The sequence below is a fragment of the Chiroxiphia lanceolata genome, chromosome 2, assembly GCF_009829145.1.
Source record: "Chiroxiphia lanceolata isolate bChiLan1 chromosome 2, bChiLan1.pri, whole genome shotgun sequence".
Classification (NCBI taxonomy): Eukaryota; Metazoa; Chordata; class Aves; order Passeriformes; family Pipridae; genus Chiroxiphia; species Chiroxiphia lanceolata.
Window position 1 is genome coordinate 81,823,301 of NC_045638.1, and position 19,218 is coordinate 81,842,518.

Genomic DNA, 19,218 nt, shown 5'->3' on the forward strand with positions numbered 1-19,218 from the left:
GTGCATCACCCTCCTGTTAGGGACAAGCAGATGTTCACATTTGGCACCTGTGTCCCATCATGATTCAGTGTGTTCTTCCGACACACCAGCAAAGGCCCCACGAGGCCGGAGTTGGTGTCCTTGACGGCATCAGTGGCTGAGTAGTACAGATAGGTCAGGCATGGCGGGTCACTCTCTGTTGGACCTCCATTTTCAGGCACCCTCCATTTGTACGTGAAGGTTTCACCTGGCTTAACGTGGGCTCCCGGCTTCAGATAGCCTGCAGAGAGAAAATTGAGATGCAATAAGATTACAGGAAGGTTTTGTCTTTCTGACTACAAGGAGTCAGGAAGACATAGCTGCTGATTTCTGTGGAGAAGCTCCCACTTTCAACCACAGCTCAAGCACCATCCTGATGTCTCGGCAGTTACGCCATGGGGACGTTTCACCGGAGTCCTGTACTATGGGGACAACCAAGCCCATTCCCCAAAGAACAAGTTTAGCTGCTTCACCCAGACACCTTCTGACGCTACTGTGGATTATCTGGATTCAATCAGACAATGCAGCAGATCTCATCCTGGTGCTTAAATGGCTTCCTCTAATGTTTGTAGCTTACCTGCCCTATCATGAGATTTGTCTGTGGCACAAATTCAGACTCTGGCACTTCATTAAGCACCAACAAAGCAATTACATAAGCAAGCAGAGCTGTAGCTGTGGGTCTTTAGAAATTCTAAACAAATCTGATCCTGATAATTGTTTCTTTTTGATTTTGAAGCAATGCACAGGATCCTTTGTCAGCATCTGCACAGAGTGGCAGATGCTACTTTTTTTGAGGGCTACTTTTAAAGGATTTGGGCCGTTGTCTGCTACTATGCAAAGGGTGGATGTAGCACCTCTCATGTAATTTAGCCACTGTAAAAGAGTGTATTCACTCAGAAAGAACTTACAAAAGGGACTTGAAAGTCAGAAAAAGGGGTCAGCCCTGCAACCTTTGTAGAAAAAAAAATGCAGTTACTTTTCTAGTCTTTGCTATGAGGAAGATCAAATTGGAAATTTTGTTTAACACTTAAGCATCCATTGGCTAGATTTTTTCATCATAGTCAGATGAGTTGGGCAGAAGCACATCACATTGATCTAATACTCCTCTCTAATATTGCAAGAGAATCCTCTTAAAAACTTAGACACAAGTGAAAACAACAGTATTAATTTTGAAGACATACTATTTACTGCAAATTGCAATACAGAGTACTGATTCAACAGTATCTTATACTACTGGACTCATTCTGCAACAATGCTTAACAAGAAAAACATCGATTTGGAGTCAAAAAGCCTCTGAGACTGGACAAGTGTCAAACACAACATGGAAGGGTGTTTTCTGAGGGCAGAACTGAAAAAACCTATGTCTGCAAACATCTGTAGATATCTGCAGGTACGTTAATATATAGTATTTTCCCATGAATAAGCTGCACTCAGACAATGCACAGCCTTTGAAAAATCATTTATCTGTGTAAACCTACAGCTCCTGTGGGACTTTTACACTTGTAGATAGATGTAAATCAAAGGCACAATGGTTAAAGGAAAGAAGGAGGAACGGAAACATTATTGATTAATCTGGAGTCAGGCTCCTCTCCAAAGACCCAGAGGTGTGCAGATCACACAACTGCTGAATTGCAGGTTTTTGTTTGATTTTGCTCCAGGCCAAAGTGTGCAATGTTGGAGGGCAAGAGAGTGCTAAATGAAAGCACGACGGGAGTGAGAGCAGAGAGAAGCTGCTCTTCCGTTGGGGAACTACCTCAGACATGCGTGGCATTAGAATCTGTGCAGATAACTTCAAGGCTGAACTCAAGCCAGTTGGGTTTTTTTGTGATTTGCCTGCTGGCAAATTTGTTGAGTTCCAAGGTCAGCAACTAGACACGACCATTTAATAAAGCCTTTTGCATTGATTTTATTGTATGATGAGTTTTACATGTTGACCTGGTTCTCTTAGTACAGTTTTCAAAGGAGGGATTATGTTCCATCAGTTTCTTTTTGATGTATTGTGGTGGAAACAAAACAATTTAAGCAACAAGAAAACTACCTTTCTTTTCAGTGTTGCAAATGCAGCAAAAACTTTTTCAGAGATCACAACATTATCTCTAGGCTATGGGTGGGATTCAGCTCACCTTAATTGAGCCATCTCGAACTCAATCCCTAATCCAAATCTAGACTTCTGTAGTTGATGGAGACAGAATCATATCTCCAGAGGGTGAACTACTGTCTCCTAAAATAAGTGTTTTAAATATAAATGGGACTCATCACTCTCTGAAGGATTTGTTTCTTGTCACTGACTGTAAAAAGTGCCTGTTGATTAAACATGCCATTTAACATTTAATAGTTAAATTTAAGGAATAAATTTCCTATCCTTGCATAAAATTAGAGGAAGACTTTCTCAAATGCTCCATTTCAGTGTTTATCTATTTATGAGAGTTAATAAGGATTATCACTGCTTCACATTTCAGGACAATCAGATAAAAATTGGCTTTGACACTGACTATCCCAACAGTAAAGCAAGGGCAATGCCAACCTGGATTAGAGAATAGTGGATAGCTGTATCTAAAGACTCAGCAGGGCTATCATGCCAGATCCTAAGATTCATAATTCTGGAGTATGTCCAGAGGAGATCCACTGATTACAGTGGAGTAATATTAGATTAGAACTAATATAAATTGGATTGTGCTTGTGACTTCTGTTCAACATGGACCTCAGCTAATGTTAGAGATCTTGTCTGGTACATATCCAAGGGGAAGAACACATTTGCACACTGTGGAGTCCCATGGATTGTGACAGGTATGGTAGACACAAACTTATTAAAATCATCCCTTCCGTGCCTTAGTACCCACAAAAAGGACAAAACTGCAGAGCAGTAGCAGATTTTTAAACTCAGGTATTCTAGATGTGATGATACAGTAGTACAGTCTAAACTTACCATCTAGGTAGGGAGCACCTTCTGACAGCTTGCTGAAGCTTACACCATGGGCCATAATGCTGTAGCTTCTTCTGGCTTTGTTGGCAAAAGTAACCAGCACTGTATCTCCTACTTCAGCTTTTATAACAGGACCTTAAAAAAGAGAGTGAGGGAAGCTATTAGAAGAACTACTCTCTTAACATATTTCCACCAAAAAAAGAGGGGACTGCAAGCATTAAATTCCCCTCTGGGTCCAAATGGTTCTGCATTCAAACCTGATACAGTGACAGGAAGGGAAAATATTCACTATACCAAGTATTCCCAGGTGCTTCATGTCCTCTGACCAAGTCTTCTTACTGAATGTTGCATCAGTGTATTCCACATAGCGAACTTTCCAATATTGTCCTCCTATTCTGTCAGTTCCTTGTGTGAAATACGTTGCAGATTCACTGTGGAATTAGCAAATCCGACTGATTAAATAATTGGAGGTTCAGACAGAACCCTTCCTTTCAGATAAAGTTATTACTCCAGACACAGGAGACATGACCCCAGAAGTTACTAGTTTGCATACACTTTTCTAGCAGACAAAGAGAGATGTTACCAGTTAGAATTAGTTAACAAATGAGTATTCACTGTGTATTAGACTTTAGTGTTTAACCCCAATTTACTTAGGGAGACATCTATATCAACTTACCTTAGGGCAAGAACTGTGCACAGTGTGTCTCTAATCCTTGTTGGCTTTTCTGGGAGACACTGTAATGCAGTTTGTCTTCATCAGTAGTAGCAGACGGGAAAATTCTACCATTATGGTGCCTCTGAAATGCACTGACTGTAGGTGTGAAAGCTGCCTGAGTAGTCTTGACAAAGGGTCATTAACTCTGTTGAACTTGGTGTGCCTCACTGGGGTCACTTTCTTCATGGACTTAATGGAGCAAGATAAGTGCTTCCAGAAAGCAACTACAAGCATCACAGTTACGAATCTAACTTCCTGGCAAGGCTGTGTAAATCCATTCTTCCCTGCCCCTTTCAATTAAAATTAATAACAGTGCAGGACCTAGCCCTGGTGAATCACTGGGGAAGTCTCACACAGACTCCTGAAATTAAAGCACAACAGGAGAGGACAAGAAAACTCACCTGCTAGTGGCATTCAAGCCCTGCCCAGTGAATTTATCATAACCGTCAGGTCCGTAATTCCAGAGTACTTCTTCAGCAGCAATATAGTATCTTCTCATATGACTGATTGGTGAAGGGTGAGACAGGTTTTTTTGGCAGATCTGAACATCATATAGTGCCTCCATGCCACCTGGGAGGAGAAAGAGTCTGGAGACCGTCCCTGACCAGCTGCAGTGTCAGCAATCTCATGGATAAAAATGCACATTCAAATGCACATACATGGATTGAAAATAACCACCAGAGTAAATTTTTGTTTTAAAAGTCTTTGCCTACGCTGGCCAGATGCCAGCGCCCTTCTTTTGCAAGGTGGTGCTTTATACCATGGGTGAAACCCATTGACAAAAGTGGCACTCATTAGTTGGCTTATTTACTCAATTTCTTAATCTGTGTAAGGATGGTAGAATGATTTGGGGCATCGGAGTGCCTCCAGAAGTCTGCAAAATGGCATCATCTCCCCTTGACTTTAATTGAAACAGAGGTTGGGTATTTCCACTGAAGGTATTTGTTGCTTGCCAGAATCAAATCTGTTTTGCCTGATGCAAATCCCACTGAAATCAATGTACAAGCTCACAGAAGTAAAAATTCTCCCAACTCATCTCTGCTATGATAATTATACATTGCCCACTGCTGTGAGACCTACTTTATGATATGTGTTTTTGGGGTCTCTTACCACACAAGTATCACAACATCACCATCAAATACCTTCAGCTGGCATGGTTTTTTTAATATGTAAGTACTTGTCTACAACAAAAAGGGGTGACGAAGGCTCCTCTCATTGCTCATAAAAATCTCCTGTTTATGTAGAAAGCGTAGTGACAGTGCTGAGTCTAGCAAGCCTTCCTCATATGAGTTACACAACCAAGTCACTCATACTAGCTAAAGATTTGGCCCAACGTGTATAATTTCCACTGGTGACTAAATCATATTCATGATATTTATCTGATGAAGTAGTTCCACAGTGTTTCAAAGTCACAAAAAAAGTGTCAAACCCTGCTTTCCCTGGAACCATCCCTCAGTTTTCTTTTCTGAACATAATAGAGTCTGGAACTTATGAAAGGATGAGAGGGATCTATAGCAGCATACCTCGTAAGTGCTCATTAACCTGGCACGTTATCAGCCACCTCCCAGGGCTCCCGGGAGTCATCTCCGCTGTGATGAACGTTGCTGGGAACAGGCCGACGACATCTGCTCTCTGGTCTCTATTAGTGAACGTGTGGCCGTAGAAATAAGCAGCATGGATATCTATCTCGCTTCCCATGCCAAACAAGTGCCAGGACATGGAAGTGTCAGCACACATCTCCAAGCCGGGGAGATTGCCATAAATATAACCATTAATAGCTAAAAACAAAAGTATGAGACTTTATGAGAGGTGAAAGAAAAGTACCAAGTGCCTTTGATCCCATTTCTAAGGATGATTCTTTCCTAGCCCAGAAAAGAAACTGCCTGAATGTTCATACTGAATAAGGTCCTCACAGGCTCCTCGATGAAGAGTAACAGTTTGAACATACAGTTTATAGCTCTAGACGATCAAATGCCCCAAATTCTCTGTCTGCGTCTGTGAAAAACTTCCCGGGTAATACCAAGATGTTACAAAGGCTGAGTCACAATCAAAAAGGCCAGATAATAAAGTTAACTTGCTCTGCAGCTATTTAGCATGGCTGAAATCTATTTGCTCTTATGCTGAGTCATAAATATGCCATTATATGCCAGGTTTAAGCAATTCAGATTTGAAAATTATGATATCAGTCAAATCAGTCTAGTCAGCTTTCTCTTCCTCAGCTTCCACATCTGACAATGTATCAGGACACTCAGAGAATGAGACTCATATTTTGCAAAATATTTTAGCTCCTAGACTCCCCGGAACAACCAAAATATACTGAAATATCTGGAATTAACTTCTTACACCAGATGTACAAATGGCACAAAGCACTACTGGCCAATGGATCTCTGAAGGGCAAGAGTGGTTGTACCAGCCACAAGTCCTTTGAGAACTCTTTCAATACACACATCTCTAAGTGCTCTGCGGCTTTCTTTTCTCTTTTCACAGTTGGACAAACAAATGGCTTAAATCTGTTGCCTAAGATAAAATGCTAAACAAATGGCAGAGCTGGGCATGAAAGCCAAATCTTCTTTCTGCAAACCAGTGTGGCAGTGCTTTATTTAGGGAGAGGTTTTTATCAACACAGTACTTCAACATCCTGACTCATTCCTTGCTGCCACAGATAAAGGAGAAACATTACAGGGGACAGAAAGTCCTACTGAAGTGAAGAACCTGCTAACTGCTGTAGGTCACCATTTGCTCAAGAGTCCTTCTCACCATGCATTCGGTTGCTGGTCTGGAAACCTTCATCCTCTTTGTCCACTGTGCCTGGTTCTAAGCAGAAGATGTTTATATTCTCATCAAGGTACCAGCTGAAGTTTTCATCTACAATGCTAAACATCAGGGCAAAAGCATTAGCAGCACCAGTCCCTTCTATTGTGGTGTCATCTGCAGTTCCTAAATTGCAAACAAAAAGGAAAGTGATAAAAAAAGCCTTGGAGGGGATTGAATTTAAAAGTGACAATAACCTTGGAGTACTCAAGGAAATACAGTGCGCTGCCCATGTTCTACAGGGCAGGATGAATCTCCCAATTTTGCTCTTCTAGGACATCTTGACTCCCCTCCAACAGACTTTGAACAGATGAGTGCCTCCAGAAGGCAGTTCATCTTGTCTAACTCAAGCTGATATTTCAGTACCTCTTTGTTTTGACATAAGCACAAGTACCTGTCAATATTTGTTGTCCCATTTCCCCCTCTTTGGCCTGCTGCACCCAATCCTGCCCTTTAGTCAGTGTTAGTTAGCATCTGTGCACAGTGAGCCAGTTTGTGGGCCTGATCTAGCCAGAAAGCAGGGAGGGTTCTTTTTGACTGAGAATTAAGGAGGGGAGAGTGGTAGCCTGCATTTCTGTTGCATTGAAGCGACTGCTGAATCATACCACCAGAAAGGTCATCTAAATGTGGCTCACTCTCCACGGACTAATGAGGAATCCTTGCAAATTATCTAGGACTAGATACTTAAATTTAAAAAGGCTGAAGGCAGGATGAATAGAATCTGTTCCAAATAAGTTCAATACAATTATCCAAAGGATCACTTGGCAAACAACCTGAGACTATAGGAGTGGCGATATCAAGGAGTCTTATTATCAATTGGCAGGTGTAAACTTCATCTAATTGTCCAGTCTGTCTCTGAGCCCATGAAAACTTTTGCTTCTCCTGCCTTCTATAGGAGAGAGCTCAGAGACTTGCTGTCAGTCTTGTGTCCACCACTGCTGTGTGGATGAGTAGAGCAGTAACATTATGTTGATGAATTCAACAGCAAACATGCAGATAACACTGGCCTTTCAGGCTAGAATTGCTTAGAATGTGCTATCTCCTAGCTTCATGTATTGTTGTGTAGTTATCAGCTCAGTTTCACATATTCAGGCAGTTTCTGCAGATTTCAAAGGAAATTTCCAAGAGAATAGAAGTCAGAAACATTTTAATTGTGTGAGTTAAGCTGGAGACAGGGCCTGTCCTTTCCACGTTGAAGTCTTTCTCTTCATATGTAAAACCTGCTTCACTTAGATGTTCTGTACATAAAATCTGGGCTGATTTTGTACTATGGGAGTTACTGGAAAGAAGGGGCATAGTTATGCACGCCCAGAGACAGAGATGGCAATGGCTCAGCTGATCAAGGGGAGAGGGCTGGTAGATGATGACTCCAGCAAAATATTAGCAGGCTATAATGTACACAGGACAGGTTGTTCAGTGCACACCCCCCTATGGTTGTAAGATACAACTTGTGAGCAAAAATAAACATATGATTTGTGTGGGGAAATAATTACAAATACTGGGCTTTCAAGTATGTAAACATTGTTGCCAAAGTCACCTGCCCAGCCCTAATTTCATTTCCTGAGCAATGAGTCCTTTGTTCTTCCTGAAATTACCCCAGTTTGGGAACATTTATAGTTGGTCTCAGCCATGACAGGATGGTCACAGAGCATGCTGCAGTCCCTCCACCAGCCGAAGTAAATCTCTCATGAAGCCAAAGGGGAGCAGGAAGGGGATTGTCCCAGAGCTACAATACCTACCCTGGGATGCTGCTGGAATGGCCCATCTATTCCTTGCCCCTTTTTATGGGCTATGTAGGGATAGACTCTAGACCATCATGATTATACCTGTAAGCAAAAATGACTGTTAAGATGCCAAGCTTGGCAGAGGGGCTTGCTCTATCAGTGTTTCTAGCTCAGTACCTTTTTTACACACCAGCAGAGGCCCAATTAAACCAGATGCAATATCTCTTGGTGTGTCAATGTGAGAATGGTAAATCCAAGTCAAGCAGTTTGAGTCTGCCAAAGTTGGGGAATAATCTTTCCTTACTGGCCATGTGTATGTGTAATTTCCACCAGGAACAACAAAGTCGTCCTCCTTGCTTTTACCACCGGTTCCATCAGGGTAAAGTGCTCCTAATACATAAAAAGAAAAAAGGAAGCTTTTAGTTCCTCCTTAACTGATTTTGTTAAATAAATGTGTAATTTATTCTATTTTAACACTTGTTTATAAAATAATAACAACACTCAAACACAGAATCACTGAGACATTGTGAAAAAACTCAATATTCCTGGCAATCTCATCACAAAAATATTGAGAGTTAAAAACCATGTTTTATCAGTAGGAAAAGCTTTAAAAATGCTCTATTTTTTTCTTGTTTCTTTATTTTCATCAGTCATCTGCACATTTTGTCAGCTAACATTATGTATCTTCTCACGGGAAACTGATGAGGGTACTGAATGTAGGCAAATCCACACAATCCTCTAACAAAGATATACATACATAGGTTTGGGATTCTGAAAACCATATCATGCCTGTTATAACCCAAAAGAGAGGAAAACATTTAGTTGCAAGAACTCCATGCATTCAAATAGACTAAATATGTAAAAGGAAGGAGGGAAGATGTTTTGGTTACCTACAATTCAGAAAACTAATTCCAGAACAAAGACCCATCTAACCTGTTTCAGTACTGGATTTATCCCAAATGTCGAAAGTTTGTGCTAAAAAGTTTTAAGAGATGAGGCTGTTCCTGGTTTTAGTGATCTCAAGTACTCTGATGTCAATGACCATAACAAGAAATACTTAAACAGACTTTTAGCCACGATACAAGTTACTCCAGGAGGAAAAGAGAGGAAAAGGCAAACGAGCTTTTACCTTCAGACTCCTTGTCATAGAAGACCCCATGTGGATGCACAGAGTATGGGCGGGAAGCAAAGTTTTTTAGATGGATGATAAAGACATCCTCTTCTTCCGCCTTCAGGACTGGCCCAAGAAATCCCAGCCATGCTGCTTTGGGGATCTCTTGGGAGTAAGTGTCATCTGTGAATTGCCTAAAAATAGCCTTTTTGTACACACGTCCTATTCGATTGGCTCCTCTTGTCGCATACACACTTGCAAACCTAGTGTTGGGAAGAGAAAATAATTTAGAGACAATAAACCTCACTTAAGAATTGATCAAATAACTGGTGCTTACAGTGAAGATAAATAGTTCCCTGCACAGGTCACACAGCTGGTGGAATTAGAGCTAAGGAGTAAATCTGAACAGGACTAGCAGGGTCCAAGCCCCTTTCTGTACAATAACAACCATCTACTTGCAGGTCTGGTCTTTAGCACAGTTGCTACAAGTCTTCCTTGAGGACTGGCCACTCAAGCCCTTCTGTACAGTTTTAGCAGCTTCTCCCTCTTTTGAAGGTTTGAAAATTCACCTTCTGAAAGCATGACTGTTCAGTAGGAAAAGAAACCCAAATTAAGTTTTTTCAGAAGTCAATAAGAGCAATTCTAATCAGATAGTTTGACTCCCTGGAAGAATAACATTAAATGTGTTTTGCATGAAACACATAATTTCTACATTCCAGAGTCTGTGTCTATAGCTACTTCAAGTGATGGAGAACCCACCATATGGTCAGTGGTTAACATATTATAGCTTTTAAATACCTGCTTCCTTTGAAACCTGAATTGTATTTGCAGTCTAACATCATCCAGCTCCACACTCCAACTGGTTTCCATCAAGCCCTCTTTCAGATCAAAGGAGAGAGTGCCATCAAGAACTTCTTTTCTATGCAGACACCTGCATAAGTTTTAATTAATTGACTAAATTGCCTCCTACCTTTCTTCTGGACAAACCAAGTACACTGACATTCTTTATGCCACAAATCTTTCCCAAAGCTCTTTTTTGAAAACCAGTATTTCCCTATCTCTTTTGAAGTCTAAACATAAGAACTCACACAATAGGTACATAATGTTCCAGCTAGGGTCAGAGGTGTTCCCAGTCAATATTTCTCACACGACTGGGAAATAGTTTTTTCCTTTTAATTATAGCATCATACTCGCAACCCATGTTCATCCCAACTCTGATGATATAAAATCCATTTTTTGCTTCTCTCCAGGTTAGAGTTGATAATCCCTAATTATCCCACACAATGAGAGCAGAAATAAAATGCTTTGCTACACAACCAGCAGCGGATTGTATAACCAACTTCACCATGGTTGACTGCTCCATGAGCTTTTTCATTCCCTGAAGATTTTTTGAACTTTCATGGTTCCTAACAAACTGCAGTAAAGCTGAACTAAATTTTCCTGAAGTATCACTGGCAGAAATACAGCAATTTTATATTCATTGTGAGTTTTTGAGACTGGTCAGTGCACCTGCTTAACCAGTTTTTTTTAGATGCTTTTGTGAAGTGCCAGTAACCTAAGTGGTGGATATTGCATGAGTTGAAAGGTATGATTTGCTGTAAGTTCTTCACCATAAGATACACTGCTCCTGCTACCCAAACCATTCTATGATTCTATGATTTCTAGGACACCATAACTCACAACATCCCCCATGTGGTCATTGCATCTCCATTGTCACTGTCTAAAACAGGCCCTTGAATTGATTCAGATACAAAAGCCTCCATAAAGAATATTTTTTCATTTAAAACATGAGTTTTATAACAAGCCACAAGCTTCGGCACAAATTGAAACATTGCCAATGATACTGCTGCGGCAGAAACAGACTGTGGGAATGGAGGGGAAGGGACAGAAGCTTCTCAGTCTGCTGCTTCACAGAAAAACACACGTCAGATAAATACACCCCAATAGCACAGTTAAGGAATGAGTTGCCAAGAAATCTGGATTTTCAGTGAATTAGCAGGTCTGTGGTAACTGTCTGTGCACATAGCAAGACCTGGCAAGTCACACTGCATTCATCAAGGAGAAGATACCTTCCACTGCCTGGGGGGAAGAGCTGCTACAAGAGTCCTTACCATGGAGCAGTAAATAGCGTCAGTAGGAGTTCAGTGTAAATGCACATGCTTCCGTACCTCATGGTAACGTATTCATGTGGCTATGTCTAATTCGAATTATGAATTGATTTTTTTAACGATTTATAAGAAATTTTCTTTAGAAAAATATCTGATAGATTTTTTGAAAAGTCCCTATTTTCACAAGAGATTTTTTTCCAATTTCATCAACCACCAATGGCACCATACTTTCCCCATGGTGACAGTGTCTTTATGCCCTTGGCTTTCATGCCAGACAATTTTGCACACTCTCCCATAACACACCTGGGATACATTGTCTCTCCTGAAGAAGGAGAATCCTACTTCAGCAAATGCACTGCTTGATGAGGCTTTGTTTGATGTTTGACATGAGCCTAGCTCTTTTAAATGCATAGATCAGAGATTCCAACATCCAGTTAATTACTGAAGTTCAAGAAAATCCTCTAGGCTTAAGCGTTGGAGACTTTCTCATATAAAGCCATGCTATAATATCTGGATCTTTGCTTGTCTCCTACTTAAAGCCATCTAGGAGGCAGAAAAAGAAGCCTTTTTTTTGTGGCAGTTTTCTGAAAGGGTCCTATTCAAACAATCCCCTTGTTTGGAGCTGCAGAGCCCACTGTCAGTGCAGTAGGTATCAGCTGCAGCACTCACAGTGTAGGTGATGCTCTGTATGCACAGAGACGTGTATTTTCAGCACATCCATTTGTTTGCCCTCAGTACTTGAGAACAGGGATCATTGGTGATTGTTAGTCCTGCTCTAGGTGCCCAGGCTACCCCATTTCATGCAGGAGGATTTGGGGTGCCCACCTCAGCATCGCAAGTAGCTGGTAGATCTGTGCTTCTTTACAAGTGTAAAGAAGTTGGGCTGCACATTACAGTGCTTAAAGTCCTTTGCAGAATCAGAGAATCACAGAATATTCTGAGTCGGAAGGGACCTGCAAGGATCACTGGAGCTCGCGCCAAAAGGTTTCTTATCTGTAATTCCTCTCTTGTCACAAGACAAACCTTCTCCCTCCCTCTTCATACTTCCCTGCTCACTGCAAACTGTTTCATCCTCCCGGTGATTTTGTGATACCAATGCCTGAACCACTTCCATCTTTCTGGTCTGTGCAGATGTAAGAACTGCTGCTCTTAATTTTAACTACCTCCCTCCAACTCAGTTGTCAGCCTACACATAATGCTCTGCCAGCTCCACTCCTGATAGCAAAGGGCAATACTCCATCCTCTGGGGCTGTACCCATAAAAGTTCCCTGATTACCTCCTCATCTCTTCTAGTCAGGGCAGTCTTGAGGTTCACATACAGAGACAAGCAGGCTCTGCAAATTAGGGCATAAAAATCTTGTTCAGACTAAGAAAGCAGTGCAATCCTGCCTTTATTTTTGTACCTGGTTTTCATTTTGCTGCTGACACCTCAGTATTTCCTAACATCCAAGGAAAGTTGGAACGCAAATGCATGGAACAGTGAGTTATTAATAGGGAATTAACTCTAATTCCTTAAATAAGTGTTAACATAATTACAGACATCCATGTCCCTGCAATGATGAACAGTAAGTCTCTTCCAAATGAGAGAAGGAAGTAAAACAAGAGTGTCACATAGCTTCTACTTCCAGACTAGAAATGCAGACAATCTGCTGGTCCAGTAAGGATCATGATTTAGGACAGGATCATGAGTGAAGTGAAATTTTCTCCACTTATTTCTTTTACCACACAGAAGAAGGTCTTGCCATGATTTTTTACCATGTATGTTATCTTTGATCTTAAGGTTACAGCCCTAACAGATGTTATGTTTTCCAAGAGGTGCTTACACCAGTACTGTGTTATGGTGTGCATGGCTAAGTAAACAGCTCCCTAGTAGCCTGGAGACTAGATCCTCTCTGGTAGAATTTTGAAGGCTTCTGAGTTTGTTTGCTGCTGTATGCCAAAAAATCAGCATTCAGATAACTAGCAGATAGGACTCCCAGATTTTTTTTCCTGTAGTTAACATTGCCAATAGCCGCTGTACGGTCCTGGGAGAAACTGTAGGCAAATGAAAACTTCCTTTTGTTTTTATTGTTCCACTAAAGTTCCATAGATTTTACACTGGCAAACATTTAAACAAGCATCTTCATGGGTTTATTCCCTAAAATCTGTTGGTGGTGAAACCTTCCTTACTCTCTATTCTCTTCATATACTCAATGACTGAGTTTATAACAGCTTTTTTACCTCAGAGTTCCAGATTTTTCCTGTGGCTGAAGTAAGCAGGGATAGTGCCCATGGGTCCAGGCTGCCCCTACCATTTTAAGCCCTGGGTCATATAATCTGTTTAGGGTAACTGTCTGCCAAACCATGACTCCCACGCTAAGGCCAATGCAGTGTCTGTTCTTGAGAAATGGCCAGTGGAGGGGGACTGGTGGTGCCAACTCACCTTTGTAGATGGTGTGTATCGGGGAGGGGTTACTTTATTGGCAAAAAAAAAAAGGTTTGAGAGATACTGGAACGTGGAAAACTAGACACCGTTGCTAGTTAACAAAGTAACTATTTATTATGAATGGGGGCTAACTGTAAAAACAGGCACCCAAGAAAAAGGGATTAGGAAGGAGAAAAGTGAACAAAAAGACCCTAAAAGGAAGGCTCGACACCCTACTCACCCAGGTGTCACCTATAAGAGAGTCTTACCCACCCTAACCAGTAATAAAGCCTCTCTGAGCAGCTGCGTGTTCCGAAGGGCTGGCAGGCTCCCACTTCAGCAGGCGTCCCTGCTAAAGCAACTTGGTCCCTTTCGGAAGAGCTGGCCACCCAACACGGAAAGCATGTCTGCTTTTATACAGTTCATTGAGTACACCTGCCTGGGGAGGTGTGGCCAGTACCGCCTCGTCAGGGGTTCTCAATCCCACCCCCTTGGTTATGTAAGTGCACCCCTTCTGCGCATGCGTGAGAACTTTGGAAATCCCCTCACGTGTGCGCAGTTAGTCCTGGGGGTCTTTCCCAACTGAGTCTGGGGGCGAGCCTTCCTCATCTCATCGTCACTTTCTCCTCCAAATGCCCTTGACGAGCCATTGACCAATCACAAGAGACCAATTAAAACAGTTTATACAGAAGTTCTCCCTCCAAGGCCAAATTCGCTGTTTTATCGGTGAACTTGGCAAGGAGAACTATAAACTACTGCAGGTGGCTAAGGCCAAACACAGACCAAAAACATCATCCCAACTTCGTCCCAATACAATGGTGCCCTGACCACAAAGCATCAAACAACAAAGTAAGTTGTGTGTCCTCAAAAGAGAGAGATACAAAGTCCTCAAAGAATGTTTTAGGCTTTTTCTGACCCACACGAGCCATGGAAAAGGTCAGTCAAATTCATAAAATCTTAGATGAAGCTCTGAGGTGACACTGGTGTGGTACGATGGCTTCTCTCCTACAATAAACTTGTACTTCCCCTGAAGTCAATAATAAAACTCATCTCAGGCTTCATTAGAGCCAGGATTTCACCTCAAATGTCCTTTTGATGTTGACCCTTCCCACAATGATCATCTCTGCTGTTGCAATTGGGTTATTTGGCCACATAATGACTCAGCCATTAGTTTAGCATCTGTGACAACAGTTTCACCGTCATTTGTCTGGGTGGGATCTCCTCATAGGCAAATTGCTCAAAACATGTTTGATGCTGTGGTAACAAAAAACACCCGTTACTGTTGGTACGTGCAAGACTTGGCCCAGATAAATGTAGAATTGGTGTTCTAAAGAAAAGGGATGAGCTGTTACATCAGGCAAATCTTACTAACCTCTACCACCAGCAGAGCAAGATTTAAGTGTCCATAGTATAAACTAGTATCAAATTAATTTAAAGGGATTATCAACTAAATTTTAATCCTGAAGGCTGAGCTACAGTAGGGAGAGAATGTCAAGACACAACACCTAGGTGTATTTTCCTTTGGAAAGGTCATTTCCCATGTGACCATTAAAGGGAACAGGTAACATCCAAGCTCACTCTCCTACTGCAGTAATACCCATGCCCTAACTCACAAAGTCTGCAGTACATCCAGCAGCACTGACAGCACCTTGTACCTTGTCTGTCCAGTCCAGCATGGTTTAATGATGCCAACTCTTTCACCAGTTATATCAGGTGGGAAGGGATGATGAACACCTTCTCAGCTCACTTATGCCCAGTGGCCATAATTAGGATCTGCAACTTCCAAAGGCCCTTGTGCTTCAGAAAATGTAAGTTTAATTTTTGAAGGGAAAACAGAGAATGAAATTTCTTTGTTTCATTCATAACACTCCAAATTATGAGAATTAGTAGAACAGCTTAAGGCCTCAATTAGACAAAACAAAAGGAAGAGGTGAACAGACTCATTATTCTCTTTACATAAAAAGTACTGATGTGCAGCAAGATACTTGTGATACTTGTTCTGTGCAAGCAGTAGACTGGCCCTTGAGCACTGCAGTAAGACAAGGCATAATAAAAATTATCATCCAAGCAGAATAGTTATGCTAACACAGGGCTGGGTTTGTGCTAATCGACTCTGGGGAGAGGCAGCCTTTTCAGCTCACACCCATGGAGGTTCTGATGCAGCACTAGGATTCCTGGCTCCAGAGGTAGCTCACTCAGCACCAGCACAGCAGGAACTGAGTGGCATAGCTGTGTTTGGTGCCAGAATCAGCTCACTTGATTTCCAGCCCCATGCCTCAGCTACTGAAGCCTCCTTTATTCTCTTTATTTCTAAAAACTGAAGGCTGAGGAAGGTATTATTGACTTTGGCATAACAACATTGAAAATCATCTCTTAAATGTCACTATCTGATCCAGGTAACGTAACACTTTCCATTGCAGACTTGCTAATTCAGGATTTTCATTAAGTACTGAAGAATAAGTGGTTTTGATTATATCTCTGTGGGCTAGCTAGGGAATCAAAGGGTGCATTCCTTTATGTGTATGCACCAATTCTTTTAAAGATAATCAGTTTGTCTGCAACCTCTTTATCTTCACTTGCCTCACAATAAAACTTGGGATAGTGCCCCATCAGATGGGTGCTATGAGGATGCATCATAAGGTGAGAAGTGCTAGGCTCAGGGAGCACAGCGTTGCTGCTTGCAGAACACAGCTGGCTTAAAATGTATCCCTGTCAGTACCTGGGAAATAATCTTTAAACTTTGCTTATAGAACTACATTTTTTATAACATCCATAGGAACCAATTAATTAGCTGAAAAGTAGCCCATTAGTATACTGCTTTAAATTTACATTAGAGGTTATCCTAAAGAACTGAATAGTCAAATAGTTATTACTGGTTCAGTATTTAACCCACATGCTTATGCAGATGCACTATTATTCCAGAATAAAGCAATTCATTCTGGCTCAAGTCAATACAATTTGAAAATGGAATAAAATAATAACAAGAATCACTTAATTATTCTGCATGAAGGGAGTTCATGGCAAACAGCTCCTCAGCCTTGAATGTGTAGTCCACATTAAAATCCTCTGTGGGTAAATCCTTTGGAATTAGCATTCTGTAATTATTACATTACAGTGATGACTGAAGACACAAGCTATCTTCCCTCCCTGTCTTGCCATTTTGTGAAAGGCATTGCATTTGTGTCACAGACTTAAAAGTAAATGTGCTACTTGATGTTCAGGGAATACAAAGTGCAGACAACCTCACAAATACAATTTACAGAACAAGTTCCAATCTGTCTAGTGTATTGGAGTGGATTTACTATTATATAATGAGAGGTCTTCTGGTTTAGTGAGTGGAGAAAGTTGCCCTCTCCTTTAAAGAGTAGGAAAGTGAGAAATTCAAGAATTTAACACAAATGAGGAATAACCTTGCCAGAAAAGCTGTTTTCATGGGCTTGGAACAAAGTGTCTCCTGAATTCTCCCTATAAAGGTTAACACTTACTGACTTTGACCTTTATTTATTAAAAGTATAATCATAAACTTGTGTTGAAAATAAACTCTTTATTGCCTCCTGCTTGTGGCAAAATAATTTTCTTTATGAAATAAGCTGAGAGTGATTCAAAAAGTATTGGCCAGTAGAGAAAAGTCCAGCATTGCTTTGAGATTTCCCGAAAAGTCAGAAAGGACATTTCCATTTCTAACTCCTGGGGTGCACCATCCAGCTCCCAGTGTGCTTCCAGATCTGGTATGGGCACCAGGAACTCCTCACTCACAGCTCCCACCTCAATCCCAAGTCTAGATTCAGAGGAAGGACCTCCCAAACTATATCTATCATGTCAAAGGTATCAGTGAATATTACAAATATTCCCACACATGCTTGAAACCCATGCTGTACAAGGTAATGGTTTTAAACTAAAAGAGAGTCAATTTAGATTAGATATAAGGAAAAAGTTTTCTCAATGAGAGTGGTAAAACACCGGCACACACTGCCCACAGAGGTGGTGGATGCCCTATCCCTGGAAACATTTAAGTCAGGTTGGAAATGAGTAATCTGATCTAGTTGAAGGTGTCTCTGATCATGGCAGAGGATGTGGACTAAATGACCTCTAAAGGTCCCTTCCACCCCAAATTATTCTTTAGAGATGCACCAAGGATCAGTTCTACCTCCATCTAATGTCCAGGTGTGGGAGGAACACACAGCCAACCCAGAAGTACAGATGTAAGAACAGACACCTGTTTTCCACTGGCCAAGGCACAGTTCATCACAGTGCTTACCTAGGCTCTCCATTTTCAGTTCTTGTGATCACCAGGAATTCTGTCTGACCATTCACTGTTGTATATATAAGCATTTATCAAATAGATTTTCTAAAGGAGGTCCCCCAAAGCTGTGTACATTTCAGGGATATAGGGACTTGTATCTCATTCATAGGTACTATACACATTTCAAAATATCATACCAAGTTCCCCAAATTTTATCATCTCACAGGAGAAAACTTAGAATCTTTTGGCAGTTTAAACAGACTTTTGTGTCATATTGGAAGATGCTGTGTTTGATTATAGCAAAGTTGGGGTTTGCTTTTGGATATCCCAGAAATACCTGCCTCTTCATGAAAGACACACAGGGGATTTTAAGCCCACTACTTGATGCTTTCTTGAAAAATATCAGTTCCTTAACATCTCCTTCAAATGCACATTTACTATCACCTTGCTTAATCAACTGTGATGGAAGAGAAGTCTATCAAGTCTACTCTTGCTCAAAGCTGAAATCCCAACTATGACATGTCATTAGAATAAAACCAGAAAAAAAAAGCCATCTTACAACATTTCCAGCAATATTAACCATGTTAACCAATTTTGTTTAAAGCTGTTGCTACACCCTTCAGCTTATCAAAGCCTCCAGTCACTTACTTGTCCTCTAAGAGGCTTTGTCCAGTGATCAGATTTTTCCAGATGGTGCATAGTCCCAGTCTCTTCCACAATTCCCAAGTAGTATGTTCTGGTCTTTGCTTCTACCACTGCAAGCAGCCAGAGGAACCCCAGGGTGCAGAGGCAGCCACCACGCTGCTCAGGAGACATTTGTGGTGGTGACTGCGAGGTTGGCAGCGGGCAGGCAAGCAGCAGGATGCACCACAGGGAGCTTACCCCTCCTCCCTCCCAGCTCTCAACAAGTTATAAGTAAGGAAGGGACAGAGCAAAGCTCCTCCTTTTCAGCAGGTTAGGACTCGGATAGGTAGAGAGCTTGGCTATGCAGAGAAGGGCTAGGCAGGAGCTTGCTGTCATGGTAGGACCTTTGCCAATGCTTTGGTGAGTGCATAAATTACTCACTTACCTGCCAAGCTAGAGCCAGTCGCTGGTTTTAGACGTTTAGATGCTCTTTTTGTCCTCTTTTCTAGACCAGCTGATATGGCATATTGAAGGTAG

The 19,218-nt window shown here is 41.4% G+C and overlaps 1 protein-coding gene across 1 annotated transcript in view; it reads right to left on the reverse strand.

Moving 5' to 3' along the window:
* The window catches only part of HEPHL1 (hephaestin like 1), a 33,919-nt gene extending 15,046 nt beyond the window's left edge, over nucleotides 1-18,873 (reverse strand). The window contains 11 exon segments of the mRNA XM_032679353.1: nucleotides 48-259; nucleotides 2,945-3,076; nucleotides 3,236-3,372; nucleotides 4,058-4,226; nucleotides 5,180-5,434; nucleotides 6,414-6,593; nucleotides 8,369-8,581; nucleotides 9,321-9,565; nucleotides 18,706-18,739; nucleotides 18,742-18,765; nucleotides 18,768-18,873. Of these exon segments, the coding sequence (XP_032535244.1) occupies nucleotides 48-259; nucleotides 2,945-3,076; nucleotides 3,236-3,372; nucleotides 4,058-4,226; nucleotides 5,180-5,434; nucleotides 6,414-6,593; nucleotides 8,369-8,581; nucleotides 9,321-9,565; nucleotides 18,706-18,739; nucleotides 18,742-18,765; nucleotides 18,768-18,873 (1,707 nt within the window).
* Between the last annotated feature and the right edge of the window lie 345 nt (nucleotides 18,874-19,218).